This window comes from Canis lupus, chromosome 5 (genome assembly GCF_048164855.1).
Source record: "Canis lupus baileyi chromosome 5, mCanLup2.hap1, whole genome shotgun sequence".
NCBI lineage: Eukaryota > Metazoa > Chordata > Mammalia > Carnivora > Canidae > Canis > Canis lupus.
This window is the reverse complement of record NC_132842.1, coordinates 76,602,312-76,626,299: the sequence shown is the minus strand read 5'-3', so window position 1 is coordinate 76,626,299 and position 23,988 is coordinate 76,602,312. Positions and strand designations below refer to the sequence as shown.

Below are 23,988 nucleotides of genomic sequence, written 5' to 3'. Positions count from 1 at the left end.
CAAATTGGCCAAGGTGGGGCAGCAGACAGTGTTCCATGAAACTCTCTTGTCTACTGATGACAGGACAGAAAATATTCATTGTTCTGCTTGGAAGGGAGGTCTCCTATTCCCCATATATCCTAATTCCAGGCTAATCCTATTTATCCTTTAAGTCATAGTTTGGGCATCGCCTCCCCCAGGAAGCCTTTCCTAATGAACCTCCCTCCTACTCCTATAATGTAGGTTACTGCAGCCATCACGTTATTTGTAATTGTATTTTTATACATCTGTGTCTCATGAACATCCTAAGGATGGGGACTACTTTTATTTACTTCAATCTCCTCTGTGCCTAGCACATAAGAGGTGTTTAATAACCCATAAAGAACTATATCTGTGTGCAAAGTATTAATGGTTACATTGAGTATCTAAGCAAACTATAAAAAAGGCTCTTGGGATGCCTGGTGGCTCAGTGGTTGAACATCATCTGCCTTTGGCTCAGGTTGTGATCCCAGGGTCCTAGGATCGAGTCCCGCAAAGAGGGAGCCTGCTTTTCCCTCTGCCTGTGTCTCTGCCTCTGTGTCTCTCACGAATAAAATAAATAAAATCTTAAAAAAAAAAAAAAGGCTCTTGATATGGGCCTTAAGGAGTAAGCAGGCACCTTCTCAGTTGGAATGGAAGGGAAGGCACGCTGGCTGAAGTGAACAGTATGTGTAAAGGGCCAGCAGAGGGAAAACATTTTTTAAAGATTTTATTTATTTATTCATGAGAGAGAGAGAGAGAGAGAGAGAGGCAGAGACACAGGCAGAGGGAGAAGCAGGCTCCATGCAGGGAGCCCGATGTGGGACTCGATCCCAGGCCTCTAGGATCTCGCCCTGGGCCGAAGGCAGGCGCTAAACCCCTGAGCCACCCAGGGATCCCCAGAGGGAAAACATTTTCGGTAACTAAGAAGTCCAATGTGGCTATGGTGGGTGGGACGCAGTGGCCAGTGAGGGTGCAGAGGAGCCATCCCTTAAACAGGAGTGACATAATCAGAACTGCACTTTAGAGGGAACTCTGGGGTGGTGGAGGGTATGAGTACTCCAACTGCAGCTGCCTTAGAAGTACCTGAAGGACTCACTAAGTTCCAGATTCTGGGTCCCACTCTGAGTTTTAGAAGGTCTGGGGCAGAGCCTGAGAATATGCAATTCTCCCAAGTTCCCTGGTAATGCTGGTCCTCGGACCATACTTTGAGAAGAGTGACACGGAGGATGGGATGGAGAAGAATGGGTAGCCAGCTTGCCAAGCAGTCCAGGTGAGAGGGGATGGTGGCAGAGCAGGGGAGGTGCTCACATTTTAAATCTGGGTGCTGCTAACTCTTCAGTGGCTTAATAGTAAATTTTCAGGCTTGGTAATAAGCCAATGTGAGAAAGAGGGGCTGTTTCTGGGGAGAAACCAGCCAGGTGGTCAGGATAATCCCCACCTTCGACCTGAGAGGACCAGATCCACACCACACTCAGTAATGATTTTCAGAAAGCACAAGAGTCAAGGTGTCTAGAGTTGCCATTTAATGCCCAATTATCACAACAGGAGGTTTACATGGTGCTCATCAAGGCAAGACCCAGTGTAAAACCAGCCCAGAGGTAAAAGACCTGTATAGGGTCCTAGCACAGGGACCAGGTTCCCTTGGGCCTAATCACCCTTGAGACACATGTGCCGTATACAAAGCTTCTTCCCTCACCCAGGAACCAGCAGGCTGGCTGGGCTTCTGGTCACCCAGGGTCCTCGTGGGAGAACAGCGTCCTGGGATGAGGTGGGGACCCTGGGACACAATGATGAGAACCAGACAGCTGCTTGCAAACAACCCCAAAAAGGTTTTCACTTCAAATGCACTAAAGCCACACGGCACTCGGATGTGGGAACACCCCAACGCTTTTACCAAGAACCAAACACAGGGAAGAACGGAGGTTGAGAACACTTGGGGAGGGAAAGTCAAGTCAAAACCATCCCAGAACCAGCTTTCTGATTTTCACAATCCCCCTCTTCCTCCCACAGCAAACACTGGTCCAACCACAGCATTGCTGTGGAGAAGGGACACCACCATGCTAGTCTAGAGAACACTTTTAATGGAAAGGGAAATGGGAGCGTGTCCCTGGTTTGAGGAAATCTCTCTGAATCTCCAACTCTACGCTCCCTGGAGCCCCTGAGCCTCTGGCGGCCCTGGGGACACAGGTGACTTGGGGGTCAGAGAGCAAAGTGGCTTTTCTTCAACCCCTAGTTCTAAAGTTTACATGGCCCCTAAAGGAAATAACCATCCAAAATGCATTCTTACAGCACTTGATGGAACTCTGAGAGGTTTCAAGTGTGTCACTGGCAAGAAAGAGGCGTGAGCTTGTCACTCCCCACAGTCTGCAGCTTGGCCTGGGCGGTCCAGTCCCGGGGCCGGGCAGGGTGTGGAGGGGATAGCCCAGGACGGAGGCAGCTGCTCAGGGCACAGGCCACGGGCCCAAGGGGCAGCCCCTCTGTCCAGCACTATGTCTGGGCATTTGGGGAATGAGCTTGCATTCTGGCCAGACTTTACTATTAAACCCATTCCCAGTGGGTCCTGCAGGCCTCTTCTCCCTTTTCTCTGATTTAATTCTAGGAGAAAACTCTAGACAGAGCCAAAGGCATGGAAGTCAAACATCGGTCTTCAGAGATGGGACATGGGTAAATGGCAGCCCCCCAGACCACAGAACAGCAAGGCCATCTCGGCCGGACTCCCATGCCCCTCTGCCCCCATGCACATTCCACGCATCACTCCCATCCCCTGCCCAAGGGCCAAGGTCATCCCTTGACTCTGGATGTGGTGGGCTTCCAAAGAGATTTCTGATGAGACTCCTGAGTGTCTCTGGGGAGGGGAGGCCAAAGCATTTCCATAAAGCAGACAAAATTAGCCCTGTTTCCAGGGCTGGGCAACTGTGACCTGTCGACGATTCCTATGAGGGCATAGTTTGGGGCCAAGGGAAGTTGCGAAAATGACAAGGTATGACTGTCCCCGTATGGGAATTAGCTCACATCAGACCCCCCCTCTAAAGAAGTCCACCTCCTAAACTTCAGATGCCAGCTTCTGGTCAGCAAAGGAACAATCCCATGAGGCCAACTACATATTTAAAACCAACTTAATGCTACAAACTTAAAAAAAAAAAAAAAAAAGTGCTGCCCAGCTGAGCCCCTGAGGAAACCTAGCTCCCTGAGGGTGGGTGGCAGGCCTCTTAGACCACCATCCCGGGTGGCCTCTCTCCAAAGGGCACAGCCTTGGTTCAGCCCAGGGCGGCCCCGCCCCAAGTTGGGTGGGGAGAAGAGCTGATCCCCTCCCCTACACCCACACCCAAATGGGCCTCAGAGACACTGTGGGATGGACAAGCCTCTGGGTGGGACGTGGCGGGGCGGGGGCGGAGAGCAAGAGACCTCAGGACCCTGAGACAGGTAACATAAGCCAGTCTCCCCATTAGCTGCCAAGGTCTGATCTGCAGTGAAGACTCCTCCTGTCAGCCCTGTGGCATTCCCTTGACAAAAGGAGCCAAAATGCCACCAAGTCCTGGTCACCTCCGTCCTGGGGGGACGAGGAAGGTCTGTGTGACAGTGGGTGTTGAGAGAGGAGATCTTCAAAAGAACGACTCCTTGAATAAACAAAAAAATCCTTCTAGGGAGGGGAGGATAGTACCAGCAGCTACCAGAGGGGGTGCTTTCTGGCAGTTTCTTGTTTTAATCCCATCTTTCTCTATGGGGGACTGCCGCTCCCTCCCTCACTGTAAGACACCCCTTGTCCCAAGCAAGAGGCAAAAATGGAGGAAAAGTGCCCTAGGCAGCCACTCTAGCTGCTTCCACGCTCCTGTCTGTGCCTCCCCGGGGGCTCTTCAGTGCTGACTCCCTGGAGGGTCACTGTGCTCTAAGGGGAAGGAGAGGTAGGGAATTCCATAGGAGCCGCCCCTGGGATGGCTCCCGGCAGCCATCTCTGGGACAGAGGAGACCAGGAGTCCAAGGCTGCGCCTCAGCTGGAGACCAGGGGCAGGAGAAGCCAAAGGGCCTGTGGCCACCACCTACTGGCATTATGAGGCCTAAGTGCAAGTAGCCTTCTAGCAGACTGGACGGCTCCCCAGCGACCCAGCCCACTGCTGCGGGGAAATCCGGGAGGCGGCCTGAGGCCCTGGAAGCCCCAGCCGGCCCTTGGACAGTAGACCGCACTGGGCCTGTCTGAGAAGTCTTACTAGAAACTAGAACAATCTCCCTGCTAAAAACTCAGGGAAGACAAACAAACAAAACTCAACCTGAAATAAATACAAAGGCATTAAGTGCTTCTTGATAAATTCAGGGTCCTAATTCTATCCCTGGTCCCAAAGCCAAAGGCAGGGGCAGGGCCTTTCCCTGGACTTGGCTGCCTCACCTGTGGCCCTTCACGTCAGAGGTCAGAGGTCAGAAGCTGGACGGGCCTTCCCAGGCCCAGCTTCCATCAGGAAAGAGAGGACCCAAACCCTGATACACTCCTCCCCCAGATCCTCTACATGCCCGCACCCCGAGACAGCTTCGGCTGGCTGGGGGGCAAGACAGAGAAGAGGCCCCCATACCCTGAGGGCAACACCTTGTGTCCCACGTCCCTGTGCGGGCAGAGGGCCTGTCCATCTGTGAGGAGGTAGAGACAGGGCGGGCTGCTGACGGCAGGCAAGGCCACTCAATTAATCAGCAGGTCCCCGAGGTCATAGGAGTCGAAGAGGTCACTGATGCCCTCACCCCCGTCCAGGCCCCACAGGTAGTCGTCCTGGTCCAAGGGCGGGGAGAAGCTGATCAGGGGAGAGCTGCATGGCAGGGTTGGGGACAGGAACTGGTCCTCAGTCTGCTGCAGAAGTGGGTGTGGCAGCTCCAGCATGCTGTCGGTGGCCTCCAGGGGGACAAGCAGTGGTGGCGGTGGTGGTGGTGGCGGTGGGGCTGGCGGCTGCAGAACCTGCTGGGGAGTCAGCGCTGGCGCTGGAGACAAGCAGACAGAGGTCATACCTGGACCTGGAGCACAAGAACAGTTCTCCTGTTCTCTGGACGACTGTGCATCCTCTTCTCTCCTGCCACACACCCAGTGACACGGGACACCCTCCCTCTCTGGGCACAGCTCTAGCCACCGCCCTCATTCTCCCACACTCTCTCTCCAACTCTTGAAGGAGGTGGGATCTCTTGCTCCCCAAATCCTACCCCTTGGGGCGTCTGGAAGTTGGAAGAGCCTGTGACTCTTGATCTCAGGGTTGTGAGTTTGAGCTCCCCACCGGATGTGGAGATTACTTAAAAGTAAAAATCTTTAAATAAAACAAAAAAATCCTACCCACTTGCACCATCAAAGCTCTGGACGCTGAAAGCACAGTCTCTGTTTCCTGCATCACCAAATTTCTTTCTCTCCCAGATCATTCCCATCATCGCACAGACACATTCTGAGGTCTCCTAAAAAGCATCCTCCCCGACCTCATGACTCTTTCCAATTCCCACCCAGTTGACTGCTCCTTTTTATAGCAAAATTTCTCAAGAATTGCCTGTACTTACCCTCCACTTCCCCCCATCATGATTCATTCTTCAACCCCTCCAACCTGGGGTCTGTCCCCACCATGCCACTCAACCAGTGACCTCCTATCACTAGACCTAATAGTCAGTTCTCGGCCTCATCTTACTTGACCGTCCAGCATAATCTGGCGAAGTTATTCACACCCTTCTGGAAACACCTTCTTTACTTGGCTCTAGTACACTAGATTCTCCTGGCTTTCTTTTCTTTTTTCTTTTTTTCTGGTTTTCTTTTTAAACCTCCTTGGCGGGCAGCCCAGATGGCTCAGCGGTTTAGTGCCGCCTTCAGCCCAGGGCGTGATCCTGGAGGCCCGGGATCGAGTCCCACGTCAGGCTCCCTGCATGGAGCGGGCTTCTCCCTCTGCCTGTGTCTCCCCCGCCCCCCCCCGCCCCTCTGTGTCTCTCATGAATAAATAAATAAAATCTTTTTTTTTTAAGATTTTATTTATTTATTCATGAGAGACACAGAGAGAGAGAGGCAGAGACACAGGCAGAGACACAGATACCTCTGCCTAGGTATCTCAGCTAACCCCAGAACTTAGCATGTCAAAACCAAACTCCTCAAAACCAAACTCCCCTCAATTAAGGGACCACTACCCACTCAGCTGCCTAAGCCAAAAGGCCCGAGAATCACACATAATCCTGCCATTTCCACAGCATCCTGCCCAGCAGTGAGATGGGTCACTGCCACAACCGAATGAATTCTGCAAGCTGCCCATTTCTCTCCAGTTCTACCGCTGTGACGCTTGTCTAGCCCATCGTCTCCCACCAGAGTGCAACTGGGGCCTCCTTACCGGTCACCTTGCCTCGACTCTGCTCTAGCTTAAAAATGGCTGGGAAGAAAATCCAGGTTCCACCGGGGATGAGAAGACTCTGCATGATCCAGTGCCTGCCTGACTTCCTGCTCCCTCTGTCCTGCCTCCCTCTGCTCACACTCAGCCTCTCCAGCGACACTGGCTTGGCTGTTTGGAGCACACCAAGTGCATTTCTCCTTAGAGGTCACAGGGTGACTTGCTACACAGGAACAAGGAATAGGCACCGGGACCCCCGTCCCCCACATATCCTGATGCCCAGAATCTCACCATTGGAGTCATGCCTTAAGCCCCAACCAAGCATTCCTTGGAAAATACAGCTGTGCTGGTGTGTCCGCCTGCTTGATCAGCCCCTCACTCACCTGAGTGTGTCTGTGGGCAAGTGACCTAATGTGGACGAGCCTCTGCTTCTTCACCTCTAAAATGGGGGTGATCCTACCCACCTCACAGGGTTGCTGAGAGGATTCAGTGAAAAGTGCTGCCCTCGTCAGTGAGAAGAGCTCCAGTTTACCAAGGGCTTACCATGGCTGGCTCTGTGCTCAAGGAGAGGCGTGTTTCACCTCCTCAGACACTCAAGTGGCCCCACAGGAGGTGAAATTGTGACCCCTATTTACAGATGAGGAAATAGAGGCTCAAAGGAGCCAAGTAAATATATTTGAGTGAAAAAAAATGCAATGTTTCTTTAGCATGTTGCTGAGACCTGCAGGGGTTCTAGAAGGCCTGGCTTGGGAGGAGGGGACGGACCCAGCTGGGACCCCAGCCCCACCCCTCACTAGCCTCAGTGTTCTCTGAGGAGAAATGAGGCTCCACCTCCCCAACATGCTGAACAGCAGGGAGATAAGGCGCGTGGAAGCTTCTGCTGTGGGCCTGGCCGGACCTTGCTCTCTGGCGCTGTTCATCACACCCACAAGGGCGGTGCTCTTTATCCTGTCTAGGCCTGCACCACACTCTGATGGCTCAGACTCACTTTGGTATCTCCAAACCACACAGAGCAGGCGGCTGGTTCACAGAAGCTTTTTAAAAAATCACATTCATGGGACACCTGGGTGGCTCAGCGGTTGAGCGTCTGCCTTCGGCCCAGGGCGTGATCCTGGAGTTCTGGGATCAAGTCCCACATTGGGCTCCTTGCATGGAGCCTGCTTCTCCCTCTGCCTGTGTCTCTGCCTCTCTCTGTGTGTGTGTCTTTCATAAATAAATAAAATCTTTAAAAAAATAAAAATTAAAAATCACATTCATGCTGTCTCACTCCCTGTAACCCACCCAGTAATAATGAGGGCTTTAAATGTCCTGGTTTTAGAGACGGGAGAAGAGTGGCTCTGAGGGGCTGAGACACCAAGTCACAGTGAGATGCAAACTCAATTCCCTGTCTCCCAGCGTCAACTCTGGCGCTGTAGCCACACTTAGGTTTACCTCAGAATGTCAGAGCCTGGAGCGATGTTAGAGGCAACGCTTAACCAAAACCCTTCTGTTACAGACGAGAGACACTGATGTCCCAAGGGGTAGTGATTGCCCCTGGGGATGCCAGAACCTGGGTCCCAAGACCAGGTATGGCTCCTGGTGCTCAGACCTCAAAATGACTGCTTCAGACCAGACTGAGTGTGTGTGTGTGTGGGGGGGGGGGGGGGGAGGCGCACGTGCATGCCTTCCAGGAAATGTCCTTCTGTTCCCTTTGCCAGGGACATCACTAAGAGACCACATGGTGGGACGCCTGGGTGGCTCAGTGGTTGAGCGTCTGCCTTCAGCTCAGGGCGTGATCCCAGGGTCCCGGGATCGAGTCCCACATTGGGGTCCCTGCATGGAGCCTGCTTCTCCCTCTACCTGTGTCTCTGCCTCTCTCTGTGTGTCTCTCATGGATAAATAAGTAAAATCTTAAAAAAAAGGGGGGGGGGCAGCCCCGGTGGCGGGGCTTTAAAACCTTTAGGAAAGGTTTTAAAACCTTAAAAAAATAAAAAGAGAGAGAGAGAGAGACCACATGACAAGGGTGGAGAGGGCACCCATGGCATGAGCCCTGGCATAGAGCTGGCTTCTGGGCCCCCACCAAGTGCTCTGTCAGCCTCTACTTCTTCTGGGAGAACAGCTGTTCTGTAAAACCCAGGTTAAAACCTCACCCTTGCTTATGCTGGAGGGTCCCCACCTCTGCCCCAGGTCTCCAAGGACATCTGACGTGAACGTGGTTCTAACCTGAAGAGCTGCGCTCTTGTTGACAGCAGAGTGAGAAAGCAGAGCAGAGGAGGAGGGAACACAGGGTGGGGCACAGGTCTGGAGTGGGAGATAGGCCCTGGGAGGTGCCCGGAAGGGCAGATGGCTGGTGCAGGGACAAGCCCGGGTCCCCTGACCAGACCAGGACACAGGAGAGGTCACCAGAGAAGAACTGTGGGGAGGGGAGCATCTGGGTTCTTGTCCAAGCTTTGCCACCAACTTACTGTGCGACCTTAGGGAAGTCGCTTGCCCTCTCTGAACTTCAGCTTATTCATGTGTAAAACGAAGGGCTAGGGGATCCCTGGGTGGCGCAGCGGTTTGGCGCCTGCCTTTGGCCCAGGGCACGATCCTGGAGACCCGGGATCGAATCCCACATCGGGCTCCCGGTGCATGGAGCCTGCTTCTCCCTCTGCCTGTGTCTCTGCCTCTCTCTCTCTCTCTCTCTGTGACTATCATAAATAAAACAAAACAAAACAAAACAAAACAAAAACAGAAACAAAAAACGAAGGGCTGGGTTGGCTCAGGGCTCAGCAAACTTCTGTAAAGGGCCAGATGGTATTTTAGGATTGGCGGGATACTTACAGTCCCCGTCACTTTCTTCCCATCCCCTAACTCTTTAAAAACATGAAAACCGGGATCCCTGGGTGGCCCAGCAGTTTAGCACCACCTTCAGCCCAGGGTGTGATCCTGGAGACCCAGGATCGAGTCCCACATTGGGCTCCCAGCATGGAGCCTGCTTCTCCCTCTGCCTGTGTCTCTGCCTCTCTCTCTCTCTCTGTCTCTCATGAATAAATAAATAAAATCTTTAAATAAATAAATAAAAACATGAAAACCTTTCATAGCTCATGGGCCCCTTAAAAACAGGCCAGCTCTCGCCTGCAGGCAGCAGTTCGTGGACCCTTTGACTTAAAGAAATGGAATCCAGCCTCTGTTCTGGAGACGCCCCACCAAGCCTCTTCCATCAGACCTGCTTGAGCTCCGGTTTGTTTAAACACCAGGGTTCTACTGAAAGGGATTCTGCTGCTAAAATAAACAGAAATTTGGGATCCCCGCGTGGCTCAGCGGTTTAGCACCTGCCTTCCGCCCAGGGTGTGATCCTGGAGACCCGGGATCGAGTCCTGCATCGGGCTCCCTGCATGGAGCCTGCTTCTCCCTCTGCCTGTGTCTCTCTGCCTCTCTCTCTCTCTCTGTCTCTCATGAATAAATAAATAAAATCTTAAAAAAAAAAAAAAAAGAAAGTTGAACAATAGCCTCCATGGCCTCAAAGTTGCTGTCAGTCTGACGTGATGCATGATGCCAGTAAAGGGCAAAAACCATCCTGGGGGGCTGGTAGGGGGCTTCCCAGGCTCTCATTTCCATTCCTTCCAGACTCCTCCCCCGGACCTCTCCTTGCCTATCTGCCCCCTGGTGACTGCCGCAGGCTTCCAGCCACCCAACCACGTAAGGCCAGCTTTAGCTGTATGGCCCGCCTCCCAGACAGGGTCAGCTCAGCAGCCCCTTCCTTGATTTATTCCAAGCTCACGGAGAGAGGACTCGGCTAGGAGTGTGGAGACCAAGGGTCAAGACACAGTTCTGCTCTCTCCTAACTAGGAGACCTTGGGCAAGTCGCATCATCTCTCTGCCTCAGTTTATTTACCTCTAACCTGGGAACAGTTATGCCTACCTCAAGAATTGCTACGAAGAATAATGTGACAGTAGCTGGACCTTGTATGTAGTTGTGGTTTAAACAATCTTAGTTACAGAGAAAAATAATAAAATAAAGATAAAATTAATTAATTAAAAAAAATCTTAGTTGAACTTTCCTTCCCAAAATCTGTAGTTATGGGGCACCTGGGTGGCTTAGTGGTTGAGCATCTACCTTTGGGTTGGGTCGTGATTCCAGGGGCCTGGGATTGAGTCCCGCATCGGGCTCCCCACCAAGAGCCTGCTTCTCTCTCTGCCTGTGTCTCTGTCTCTCTCTCTCTGTCTCTTATGAGTAAATAAAAAATCTTTAGGGATGCCTGGGTGGCTCAATGGTTGAGCGTCTGGCTTTGGCTCAAGGCGTGATCCTGGAGTCCCAGGATCAAGTCCCACATCGGGCCCCCTACATGGAGACTGCTTCTCCTTCTGCCTGTGTCTCTGCCTCTCTCTGTGTGTCTCTCATGAATAAATAAATAAAATCTTAAAAAAAAAAAAAAGGAAAAAAGAAGTGTGGTTCTAGCAGTTGTGGCTGATTTACATTGATAAGAATAGCTAGCAGTACTGCCAGGCACTGTTCCAAGCGCTTTACCTATATTCATTCATTCAATTCTCACATCCTAGGAAGTAGATACTCGTAGTTACGACGCCCAACTTACAGATGAGGTTAAGGCAAAGCGGGGTTAGGTGATGTGTCCAAGGTCACATAGCTGGTAACTGGAAGTGCTGGGATTCAAACCCAGGACCCCTCTGCCCCAGAGCACCATCAGCTACCCATTGAGACAAGAACACGCATGCTTTATAAAGTGTAAATGGCAAGCTGGCCCTTCGCTGCCCAACAAATGTTGGCACGTAAGAGGAAACTCTAAGGCTGGTTGCCCTCCCCACCTCCTGTCCCTCTGGACAGAGGGTCCTACCTGAAGATGCCACGGGGTCTGTCATCCCAGGGTCAGTGCTGCTGCTGGGCTGGGTGGAGTCAGGGCTGGGGCCAAGGGTGGAGGCTGGGGGGAGGCGCTCCTTGGCAGGACTGTCCGGGTCCTGAACCTCCTCTGGGCACAGGTAGACTTCGATGGGCCCCTGGGTGCTCTTCAGATAGATCTGCAGGTTCTCCTAGAGGCAGAAGAGAATCCAGGTCACGGCTCTGGGCAGCAGGGCACTGACTCACGGATTGGGGTATACGGATGGACATCCATAGACACCCATCCATGTGAGCAAGCTCAACTCCTGAGCTGGGCCCTGCGGCCTGCCCCATCTGACCTGTGGCGGGCATCTGCTCCTTCTGCCTGTCTGGTCCCCAAGCTCCCTTCTTTGAGGGAGAATATCTTGATTTTCCTTTGGGAAACCACTCCACTCCTATTCTCAAGTCACGTAGTTGAGAGCGGGGGGGACAACACCTTTCCCAACCACACCAGGTGAGCTTGGGGTGCAGGCTGGGAAAATCACAGTGATGGTGACTTGTTCAGGGAAGCACATGACTCAGCTCAGTCCACAAGCGTCAGACCCAGGACTCATGCCGGACTTGGAAACGGAAACCCCCTTCCCAACTGGCCCCCCACCTCCAGCTGGTCTCACACGAAAGCTACCGTTGCCACCGGAAGAGGGGAGCCCGCCTGGGAATGGATGCAGCACAAAGAATGGCAGAGGAAGACAGAGGGCATGGGGTGAACCGAAAGTCAGTTTGAGCTCTAGTTTGAGTTTGAACTCTACACCTATCAGTTTGAGCTCTACATCTAGCCCTGCCTGCAATTTCCAAATCTCCCCTCTGGATCTGTCACCCCCCTCCCTCCCCCCCACTTAAGCCATTTGGACTGGGCTTTGAAACCAAGAGTCCTGATATTTGGCTTTCCCCTCTCCTGCTTCTTCCCTCCCATGATCAACTACACACGTGCCATTCTAATACGCACATCTCCCCCTATTTCCCCTAACAAAAATCCTGTTCATTCTTTAGGACTCAATACATGTAACCATCTATGGGCTCTTCCTCCAGCTGTCCTTTCTCTGGGCCCTCACAGCACCTTTAAGTCTATAAATGGCAGCATGACTGCTTGCTTGGGTCTTTTTCCCACGAGGTCCTGAGCTCCTTCACGGCAAGGGTGGGGTCTCATTTATTTTAATGTCCTTCCATTAATCGAATTATTTCTTGAGCACGTATTATGTGTCCAGCTCTGGGCTGGGAGTGCCACCGGAAATGCAACATGCTTTTGTAGAGCTTACACTCTAATAGGTAAACTACAACGTAATCACATAATCACCAGTATATCCCAGAAATGGAGGTTAAGTGCCATAGAAAAGCCCAGGTAGTTATGAAATCTGGGGGGTAATCGGGGAAGGCTTCCTTGAGGAAGTGATTTTGAATTGAGACCTGTAGGATGAACAGCAGTAAAGCCGGCAGGGAAAGGGAAGAGCACTTCAGTGGGAGAGAGGGTAGCAGAAGGTCTTATACTGGAGATGAGCTTAATGTGGTGGGGACACTGCAGAAAAGTCAGTGTGGCTGAAGCAAAGCACAATGAGAGAAGAGGCAGGTGAGGTCAGAGCACAGAGGGACTCATAAGGGAGTATTAAGAATTGTGGTCTTGGGATGCCTGGGTGGCTCAGCGATTGAACGTCTGCCTTTGGCTCAGGTCCTGATCCCAGGATTGGGGATCGAGTCTCACATTGGGCTCCCTGCATGGAGCCTACTTCTCCCTCTGCCTATGTCTCTGCTTCTCTCTGTGTGTCTCTCATCGATAAATAAAATCTTAAAAAAAAAAAAAAAAGAATTGTGGTCTTGAACCTAGGCATGGTTAGTAGGATTACGGTGAGCACAAATACCACGGTATGTGGGATTCAGGACAGCAGGGGCTGGTGGGATGCAGAAAGATGCCAGGACCGGAGATTTTCTTGGGCCAGTATCTGACGTCTCTTGTCCTTTCCAGCTTCTACTGTCTCTGCCCTAGATCAGAGACCACCAATCCTGCTCTGGGCACCAGAATGGATCTGGGAAGCGTGAGGCCAGGCAGTGCCAGGGACAGAGCCTACAGAGCAGCCTGGGACCCTCCTAACCCTGCTCTCCACCAAATGCTCCCCCCCCACTCACCTCGTTCCTGTCAGGCACTTCCAGTCTTGTCTGTGGAGGGGCCTTGACAGCAATCACCGTCTGTTCCTTAAAGTTGCCAACGGCACGGATGTCCTGGTAAGTCACATAGGCCAGTGTAGAGGCAGGAGAGTCAAGAGAAGCAACTGGTGAAAATTCAAACCCCAGGGGCATCTGGGTGGCTCAGTGGGTCCAGCGTCTGCCTTCTAATCAGGCTGTAGTCCCGGGGTCCTGGGGAGCCTGCTTCTCCCTCTCCCCTGTCCTGCTCATGCTCCCTCTCTCTTTCAAATAAATAAAATCTTAAAAAGAAAAAAATGCTCCAATAGCAACAATTTCATGTGGATCAAGCAAATAGGGAGGATTTGTAAACATTAAGAACTGTCTATGGGGGACACTTGGGTGGCTCAGTGGTTGGGTGGCTGCCTTCGGCTCAGGTCGTGATCCTGGGATCCAGGATCAAGTCCCACATTGGGGGACTTGTCTGTCTTCTGTCAGACTTCTGTCTCTGCCTCTATCTCTGTGTCTCTCATGAATCAATCAATCAATCAATCAAACTGTCTATGGTGGGGGCACCTGGGTGGCTCAGTCGGTGAAGCATCTGCCTTCAGCTCAGGTTGTGATCTCAGGGTCCTGGGATTGAGTCCCTACATCGAGCTCCCTGCTCAGCGGGGTGCATGCTTCTCCCTCTGCCTCTGTTGCTCCCTTTTGCTTGTGGTTTCTCACTCTCTCTGTCAAGTGAATGAATAAAATATTTAAAAACAAACTGTCTATGGTGATAATTCTTTTTTTTTTTTTTTTTTTTTTATGGTGATAATTCTAAGTGGAAGAAAGCTGGATATAAAATGTTGTGTATAGCAGGCCCACGCTATGTTTAATCACCTGTACCCTGTGTATAGTATAGGTAAGTGACAATGGCTGTGTTAGGTGGCAACGGTTTCTCTCTTTCCTCCATTTTTCAGATGTAAAGAAATGGACTTACTTTTGTGATGAGAGTAACTTTGATAGACTTGTGAGAAAAAGCCAAGGAGGAAGGAAGACACAGACCTGCCAGACCCGGAGGGCGAGTTAGCCTGTGCAGGGAGGTACCACACGAACTCAGGATAGATCTGAGCATGCAACACGGCCCTGCACCCTGACCCCCCACCACCCCACCACCAGACAGGATATCTCTTGTTGGCCTTGTCCTCAGTCAGGTGCTTGAAGTTTAGGGAGCAGCTCTGGATGAGCTGGTCCAAGGCCTGCTCCATGCTCATCAGCTCCTTCAGCTCCTGCCCCAGCTGCTGCTGCTTCCCAGGCCGGGTGGGGTCTTCGAACATTCCCCTGCCTCTGGGAACAGAGCAGTCCCCCCAGTTCAGTCTCAGTCCACATCCAGGGGCATCCACCCCAGGGCTGCAGGGCAGACCTGCACAGATGGCGAGGAACCCCAGAATGAGGCCATTCGCATGGTCTACACAGTGCCCCCTGGGTTGTGCCAATCAGTGGTCCTGCCTCGCTTCCAGGGAGCTGCTAGGAATTGGAACTTGAAGTTCGGGGGTTGGGCTAGGGAAAAGAAACAAGTCAAGCCTGATCCCTCTTTTGAGGGGCTCTCAACACTGTCCACCCTATGTCCCAGCCTCCCCCAAATGCCTTGTCTGGATTCTCTTAGGGTCATGCCAGGGGCTACAGGTCTGCTCTGGTCTTTGCAGGAGGAAAGGAGCCCGGAGGACTCATATCTCAGAGCTGGAAGGAGCGTGGGTATGGTCCAGCTCCCAGGAGACTTTCCTAAGCTAGAAGACAGGAATCTTGAGATTCCTAACTCAAGAGGATCTGGGTCCTCTTAGGTCCTTACATGTCCTAGAAATGCCTTTTAAATACACTGGCTCTGCTCCCAGCATGCAAGCCTATCAGATTATTGCTCTCAGCTCCAGCCCTGACACACACCCATTGGATATCACCCCCCCCCCACTTTCACCCATGACGTGTGCACCCACTGGTGCCATTGGCCCCAGCCCAGGCACTCACACCCACTGGATGTTGTTCTTGGCCTTCTTACGGATGAGCTGGATACCCTCCAGCACATTGGTGATGTCGTAGATGCGCCGCTTCTGCACGTCCAGCACCTCGGCCGCCCAGTTCAGGTCCAGGACCCCATCCTTGGATTCACTCAGGAGGTAAATGAACTTCTTCGTGAGCAGCCCCAGCGACGTGTCATACCGAGTCTTCTCTCCAGGGGACTTGGGGGCTGAGGAGGAAAGGGCCCCAGTTACTACTCAGGGAGAGCCAACCTGGGGTCCACTGAGCTGGACCCATTAAGGACCACCCTTCACAAGAACACAGGAGCGACCACTTTCCAGTTTACAGAGCACTGTGAGGCAGGAGGTCATTCGCCACCACTGTCCAGGCAGGGAGCCTGATACCTAGAGAGGGAGCGACTTGTTTAAGGCCTCACAGGCAGGGGCAGGGGCAGGATGGAAACCAAGCGTCCTAACTGCTGGTTCAGAGCATCTTTCCACCATAGCTCAGGGCAGCCATAGCAACACCACCACCACAACCACCACCAAATACTGTGTGTAGGTCACGGTTCCAAGCACTTTCCATAGACAACAAATTTAATCTTACAACACCCTATAAGTCTGCTGTACAGCCATCCCCATTTTATGGATGAGAAGATCAAGGAACAGACAGGGAAAGCAACTCGCTCGGCTCACTCAGCTAGAAAGTGACAAAGCTGGGATTTAAATCCAGGGTCTCCAGAGTCTTTCTTCTTAACCATTCCCCTCTCCTGCCAGCTACGTCAGGAATCTGGAATTAGGTAGATGGAGAAACAGGACGATGCGCCAGGACTCGAGAGCATTTTTAGACTTGCTTTTTCTTTCCACCTGTAGCCTGATAATGATTATCTGAAAGGAATCAGTCCTCTACTATCAAATAGGGCAGGTTCATGAAAAAAGATCCTTTCTTAATGAGGTTGATGTCACAAGACCACATCCCAGCTGCAGCATCTTAAACCGCAAGAGGACTTTGGCAATCAAGTGACTTGCAAATCATACAGCAAGCTCGTGGCCAAAGGAGTTCTGGAAACTGAGTTTTGGAGAGCCTCAGATTCCTCCAGAAGGGGACTTTACGATCCGTCCACATCCGGGTGGCAGGCATTTGGCACACAGACTGCTTCTGTCAGGTTTCGCACCCTTGGCAGACACTACTAACGGATCAGCGTGCTTACTATCTCTCAATAAAATTCTCCAGGCAGCCTCCACTGATCAACAGACGGGAGGGCCAACTTTCTGATCTAGCTGTGCTTCGTTTTACAGACGAGATAGCCAAGGCTCACAAGAGGAGTGACCAGAGTCCTCATGCTTCCCACCTAAGAACATACTTTCTTCATGGGGGCCTTTGACCCCCTCCCCCCAAACTATTGTTTCCCTCTCAGTTTCTAAAACTCTGACTGGAATCAGGGTATTGACTAACATATCAGGAGGAAGCAGCAGAAATTCCCGGCAGCTTAGCTTTCAAAAGGCACCCACCCCGGGCAGCCCCTGGATCTTCATCTCTGAGCCTGCTGAGTTAGAATAATCCAGGCTTCACTTCCCTTTGAATCACTCACTGAGCTCTCTGCCTGTGGGAGAAAGACCCTGGTTAGCCCTGCTCCTCTTTAAGCTGGATTCTCTCTTTTTAATTTTTTTTTAATTTTTTAATTTTTTAAATGATTTTACTTATTTATTCATGAGAGACACAGAGAGAAAGAAAGGCAGAGACACAGGCAGAGGGAGAAGCAGGCTCTATGCAGGGAGCCCGACGGGGGACTCGATCCCAGGTCTCCAGGATCACACCCTGGAATGAAGGCAGGTGCTAAACCGCTGAGCCACCCAGGGATCCTGATTCTCTCTTTTTTAAAGATTTTATTTATTTCTATGACAGAGCACAAGCAGGGGAAGTGGTAGCTTGAGGGAGAGAGAGAAGCAGACTCCCAGCTGAGCACGGAGCCCGACATGGGACTCGATCCCAGGACCCTGGGATCATGACCTGAGTCAAAGGCAGATGCTCAACCGACTGAGCCACCCAGGCACCCCTGGGTTCTCTCTTTTAGAAAAGGTCAGACTGAACAAAACATAAACTTTTAAAAAAAAAGAAAAGCTCCCAAGTACAACACCAGCCATCACGTTCTGGTCACGAGAGTGGCATATGGCGTGGGAGAAGCAGTGCTGGCTTGGGTTGGAGTCCTGACCCCCACTCACCAGCAGTGTGCCCTTGGGCAAGTCACACAAGCTGCCTCCTCAGTGAAAGGGGGATAGTGTGCCCTACAGGCAGGTCCCCTGAGAGAGCACAGAGGCATCTGCTTTGTAAACCGGGAAGTGCGCCACAAATAGGCTCCTGATGATGTGGGTGAGGCTGCTGCTGCCCTCTGCCCCTGCCCGCCCAGCTTGCCCTCGGAACCCCCCACCCCCGCCCCCACCCCATGAGCTGGGCTTACTTCTGGGGCTGGGAAGGCCCTCCACTCTAATGCACTTCCCCTTGGGAGTCCGGAATTCAGGGATGGCTGGCCTCCCGATGCCCTCCAGGTCCAGCTTCCTTTTGGCCTTGGAGACAGGAGAGAGAGAGGCAGAGTTTGAGAATCATTCTCCTTCAGTCTCCCCCCCACCCCAAGTCGGGGAAAAGAGGCCACCAGCAGCTGCTTTCTCTGCCTCGATTTACCCCCAGTCCTGGTGAAACCTCATTGCACTTGGTGAGGACCCAGCAGCGACTGGCCAAGTGAGCCTCCAGGGGAAAGGGAGTCCCATTTTCGGAGGAGCACACGACACTCTCATCCTGAGGCCCAGGTACTCGAAGGTTACGGAAGCCAGTCTGGCCAAGACCTCAAGGTTCCTTAATTACAGGCCCCAGGGTCACTTCTACATCCGCCACCCCCCACCCCCACGCCCAGAGGATGATGCAGGGAGGAAGGAGTGGGTAGGACTCAAACCACATCAGGCTGGGGAGAGCCTCCCACCCCAGCAAGTGCAAAAGCAGCTGGCCCGCCTGCCCTGGTGCCCATCACAGCCCCACAGCTGGCCCTTATCAGGGTGGGGCTGGGCATCCGCCCGGGCCCAGGGGACTTCCTGGCTCAGTGCCACACCCCAGGGAGGTGCCCACTTCGGGAAGCAGAGCAAACATTCCCCACCCCCATGTTTGGGCTCCGGCTCCAGGGCCCCGGGGCCCCAGGGCCTCCTGAATAGACTCCATTTGCCATTCTTTCTTTGCCGAGAGGGGCAGACAATGAATCCTTCCCCTGCATCTCAAGGACAAACAGCTGAGGTCCCCCTGCTCCCCCTGCCTGTTCCCGCCAAGCTTGGGAAACACCTGCTGGGGAAATCAAACCACAGACCCATCTGCTCTTCTCCACCCCGCTGCCACCAGGCCCCAATTAGGCCCAGAAGCTGCACTGGCCCGGAAGGGGCCTCTCTCCTGCTAGGGCTGGGCAGGGGCAGGGCTAGGCTACTGGGGCACTGGGGCACAGGTCAGAGGCCTGGACCTGACTCTCCCGGCTCCTTCACGGGCTTGCTGTGTGTGTGGGACTCGGGGAAGCGCTCCACATCCAGGAGCCTCAGTTTCCTCCTCTGTAAAATGGAGCAGAGAACACCCACCTTGAGGGACCGTGGTGAGGAATCAAGGAGATAAGTCCTGCAAAGTGCTCAGCCTGTGGCTCAGCACACAGTAGGTGTTCAGAACATACAGAGTCCCTTCCCTGAAATCCAGGCTTGGTCTCTTCCTTGACACACCCTTCAGGGGCCACCAAGCCTATTTTCTTCCTCTTCCCTAATCACCCAGACACCTCTAAGTTGGTTGGGGCAGAGAGGTCTATTTTAACCTTTGACAGTGAGGTCATGCTCGGCAGGGCTGAGACTTCTAACTGCTGCTGAGCACAGCTGGGGTGACAGGTGTGGGAAGTGGTGACAGCTCTTCCGGCCATCAGCTCCCCTCCCCGCTCCTGCCTCCTCCAGGAAGTCCTCCCGGACTGATTCCAGGTCTGACCCCAAAGCCACATACTAGGCTGTCTCAGCTCTATCCCACACCCATTCCCTGAGAATTTGCTGGAGTTTGAGCAAAGGCCTGGCTATGCCCACCTGCTCCCATTACTTTATGCAGGCATACCAGTTCCCTCCATCTCACTGTCCCTCCCCTTGTCCTATACCTCTCCTTCTTTTGAGAAGCCTGGATATGAGGCTTCCACCCCTAGCCAAACCTGGACATGATCCAAACACTTCCCTGCTCATTCATTCCTCTTGAAGTCTCTCTGGAATATTCTTTTTTTTTTTTTTAAAGATTTATTTATTTATTTATTTATTTATTTATTTATTTATTTATTTATGATAGACACACAGAGAGAGAGAGAGAGAGAGAGAGAAGCAGAGACACAGGAGGAGGGAGAAGCAGGCTCCATGCCGGGAGCCCGACGCGGGACTCGATCCCGGGACTCCAGGACCGCGCCCTGGGCCAAAGGCAGGCGCCAAACCGCTGAGCCACCCAGGGATCCCCTGGAATATTCTTTTCTTAACCTCTCAGCTGCTGAATCCCAGATTCTAGGGAATGTGACCTATCTTGTCTCTAGAGAAAGGCCCAGTCATTCATTGAGAACTTCCACATGCCCCGGGCTAAGCCCCAACATTCAGCGCCTCACAGAGTCTCCCCAGCACTGCCAACCCCCATTTAACAGCTGAAGTAACCGGGACTTGGCGAGCACCAAGGTCTTTATCAATCCTGGTCAAAGTTGTCCATCCCAGGACCGTGCACACATCCCTCAAGAAGAATGCCAAGAGCAAGGAGAGGAAGGGAAGTCAAGCTGAGTTCTACCTGAGGCAGAGCCGGGACAGCCCAGAGTCACCCCAACCAGGTCCACCTCCCCCACCCAACAGGAGCCAGGCCCTGCTGAGTTCACAGAACACAGGAGGAAGAACCTCACTACCTGAAGAGCGGGTACAAGATAGGAAGGACCTTGAACAGAATATCTGCATCGGGCCTATCATGTGCTCATCAGTCCTGCAACATCAGTATTGGCAATCTCTCCTTGCAGATGAGAAGTGGAGACTCAGAGAGGGTAAGACACATGCCCAAGGTCACACGGGCAAAGAGTAGAGCCAGAGTTTAAACCCAGGACTGTCTGGCCCCCAAACCACATACTAGGCCATCTCAGCTCTATCCCATGACCATTCCCCGAGAATTTTCTGCAGTTTGAGCAAAGACCTGGCTGTGCCCACCTTCCCCCATTACTTTATGCAGACATACCAGTTCCCTCCGTTTCTCAGTCCCTTCCCTTATCCTATACCTCAAGCAGCAAAATGTCCCTCTTCCAAGGCCATCTCCCTGATACCTTAGGGCATAGCCCACAGATGGGCCTGGGCCTACAGAACAGAGGTGGCAAAGGACAAGCCCAGAAAGAGGAGAGCCAAGGAGAGCCTGAGCAAAGGCCTGGGAGTCACATCCATGGGGGTTCCCACCTGGGCCTGCCTCCTTCTTAGCTGGGGGAGCTCAGCAAGTCAGTTGACCTCTGGAGCCCCACCTGTGAAGTGGGGATATCTGCTCCACCTCGTCCGGGATTCAGCGACAGTGCTGCAAAGCGCTTTGCTCACACAAGGAAGCTGCTATCACTAAAGCCCCAGGGGTACCAGCATGGGGGGAGTTCAGAGGTAAACTGAAAAAAAGAGAGATGTGCCAAGAGCCCAGGCCAGCCTGGCTCTAACCTGGACCCTCCTAGGAGGCAGCCCCTTTGGCTGTTTCTTAAAGGCCTGGTTAGGATTTGAACTCCCCCTGCCAACCCCAAGGGAGAAGAGCAAAGCTCCTTCCTCCGGCAGCACCAGAAGCCAGAGGGTCAGAGACTACCAGACACAACTTCACCATGGGTGGCAAGGTGACGAAGGTGGGACTCGAAGGTGGGGAAGAGACTTGCCCAAGGTCACACAGGGCATAGAGCCAGGCTTCTCCTAAGCCCTGAGTCCTAATTTAGACGACGGGGGTAGGAGCAAGTGTTCCAGACCCCAGCTTTACCACTCCATAGCCTGCATTTCCACATCTGACCCGCCTTGTATGGTTGTTCCTTAAAATGTTCCTTTGCTTTCATAGTTCTCAGGGGGACTTTGGAAAAGACAGACAAGAGGAAGGAGAACTGTGCAGAATCCTTTCACAGTTCCCAGCAAAAATGAAACCGAATACGTGATGTGCCTGGCAGGACTAGGGACCCCATAGAGGAGCATCCCAAGCCTTCCCCGGAGGGTGCTGGAAAGAGCCTCAGACAAGGAGTGAGGAGACCAGGGCCCAGGCCTTCATTCTGCCGTTGAACTTGGTTGCCATCTCTGAGGTCCCTTTAAACAGCAGCTCCCCAACAAATCCTGCTCACCCTGCACTTTGCAGCCTGGCCACAAAACAGTGGCCACACCCAGGGTTGGGTTTGGAGCTGTTCCAGGTCACACCCTGGTAAAATGAGTAAGCAGGGGGCCAGGCCTGCCCACAGGGCTGGGGGCCATCGGGCATCTGACAGGAGAGGGGGCTCTGGGCCTGGCAAGCCTCTAGGGTAGTCTGATGTAAGGAGACTCTCCCACTTCTTGGCTTGTGACTTGGACAAGTGACTTCATGTCTCTGCTCAGTTTCCTCATCTGTAAGATGCCTCATCCCAGGCATCTTGGCCGAGATAACGAATGTGAAGAGTGCCAAGCAGTGCCTGGCACACAAGAGGCGTTCAGTAAAAGAGAACCATTCTTGCTGTGATCACGGAGCCCCTCTGGGAGGGAGCTACAGACAGATGCACCCGGGCTCCTCTGGGAGGGAAGCAGTTCAAAACCACAGCTGTTACTGAAACGCAGCCACTGAAACCCCGCCTGAGCGCCTGAAAGCAGCTGGCCAGAGGAGACTGCACCCACCACTGAGCCCCTTCCCCGGGGGCAAGCCAGCTCCTCGGTCAGGCAGTCCTGGGAAAGTCACGGCTCCAGAGAAGAAACCGATGACCACCAGCCTTGGTCATGTATCACCCTGTATGACCTTGGACAGATCACATCCTCACTCTGCGCCTCAGTTTCTCCCTGGAGCTACTCATGCCTCCTACTTCACAGGGTACAAAACTGGTTTAGGCTGTAAAATGCTGAACATAAGAGAGATAACCCATTGTCAGTTATCTTTGGCTGCTTGATCTACAAAATGGGAATAGCACCCCTGCCTCCTTCCTCCTAGTTGGAAATCATGAGCAGGAAGAGGTTCTGGAAAGTTTAGAGCCTTGAGCACCGGCAAAGCAAGATTCCAGTAGCAGGGAGCATGTATCCAGGGAGGACTGGGGGTCTGTGTCTGCTCACTGACCCGGGTCCGAGCAGATGCCTCTACGGCAGTGAGGGATGGTCTTATCTCTGCACCTGACTATTCACCACTCACAACTAAGCAAACTGCAACAGCCCCACCTCCCCTCCCTGGAGCCTCTTTCCAAAACCCAGGACCTGGAGCTGGAAATGACCCGAGATGAGTTAGCCCAAGGACCCCATGTACACATGCATTTTCAAGAAAGGGAAATCTAAGTCCGGACTGGAGCCAAGACTTGTCCAAGAACACAGTAAATTAGTGGCAGTCAGGACCAGAAACCAGGCTCCCCACCCAGCACCCAGTTCCCCCAGGGCTTTTCCCACCCCACCCACCCCTTCCCTATGGTTGTTTCCATTCTCAAGGGCTCCAGGAATTCCACTCCCACAAAACACACCCTGTACCTAGTGCCACCACACTTTGGGCCCTCCCTGGCAATGGCCCCTGGGGGGCTTGAGAAAGGAAATGTCCATCTGAATAGGCAACCCAGGGGCCTGCCCCCAACTTGCACCTGCTACTCGCTGTCTGGGAGGGCGGATAATTGGGAAAGAGTTGGCTGTGCTGGAAATCTGAAGTCTGTCCAAGCCGGACTGGACCTAAGAGACACTCCAACCCTGCCCCCGTTCTCAAGTCCCCCTAGGTCAAGCCCTATACCTGGACGGTAGCAGATGCCCACTACCGGCTTCTGGACCACACAATGAATGAAAGAATGAAGGAATGGTGGCAATGTCGCCTCCGTGGACCTCCCCAAGGTCACACGGTGCCCTGGGGGGTAGTGGGCTGGGTCTCCACACTCCTCCATCCAGTGTTCACGCCACTCCACGGCACAGGATGAGGTTATTTCATCCAAGCCCGAAACGGAAAGGCTCTTCTACTCAGACGTGCAGGGCAGCGGGGCGCTCTGGAAGCTGCAAGCTCTCTCTTCCCTCCCGAACTCCTCCTGGGTCCCAGGCGCTCCTCCCTCCTTCCCCGCACCCGCAACAGCACAGGGAGAAGCGGGGGGCGGCGGGGGCAGGTCCCCAGCATTACCGGCAGCCGGCCAGCCGGCACGCAGCGCACCGCTTGGCCCTCGGGTCCGTGCGGGGTGGCGTCGAGGCAGGTGCCGGCCGCCGCAGGGGGAGGCACGGTCTGCGGGTACAGCGAGGTGCAGTAGGTGGCGGTGGCCGGGCAGAGCTGGGGGCTGCTGAGGCCGGGCGGCCACGGCTCGGTAGGGCTCATCGCGGGCAGTGCCTTGGAGGGCGGCCCGGCGGCTGCAGCCGGGGCCCGGGGCCCCCGCAGCATGGCGAGCGCCGCGCCCCCTCCCCACCCGGGCTGGCGCGCCGCGGGCACCTGCGGGCTCGGGACCCGCGGAGGCTCACACGGCCGGAGGCATGGCGCGGCGCCGGGGAAGCCGCCAATGGACGC

General features: G+C 53.4%; 1 protein-coding gene across 1 annotated transcript; it reads right to left on the bottom strand.

The window, feature by feature from the left end:
- Nucleotides 1-1,500: 1,500 nt before the first annotated feature.
- On the bottom strand, nucleotides 1,501-23,880 carry E2F2 (E2F transcription factor 2). The gene is made up of 7 exons (XM_072827849.1): nucleotides 23,614-23,880; nucleotides 17,744-17,849; nucleotides 15,295-15,514; nucleotides 14,461-14,619; nucleotides 13,297-13,411; nucleotides 11,138-11,330; nucleotides 1,501-4,959 (listed from the first exon to the last, which is right to left on the bottom strand). Exons 1-7 carry the CDS (start codon nucleotides 23,863-23,865, stop codon nucleotides 4,667-4,669), a joined length of 1,338 nt encoding a protein of 445 aa, XP_072683950.1. The 5' UTR covers nucleotides 23,866-23,880; the 3' UTR covers nucleotides 1,501-4,666.
- Between the last annotated feature and the right edge of the window lie 108 nt (nucleotides 23,881-23,988).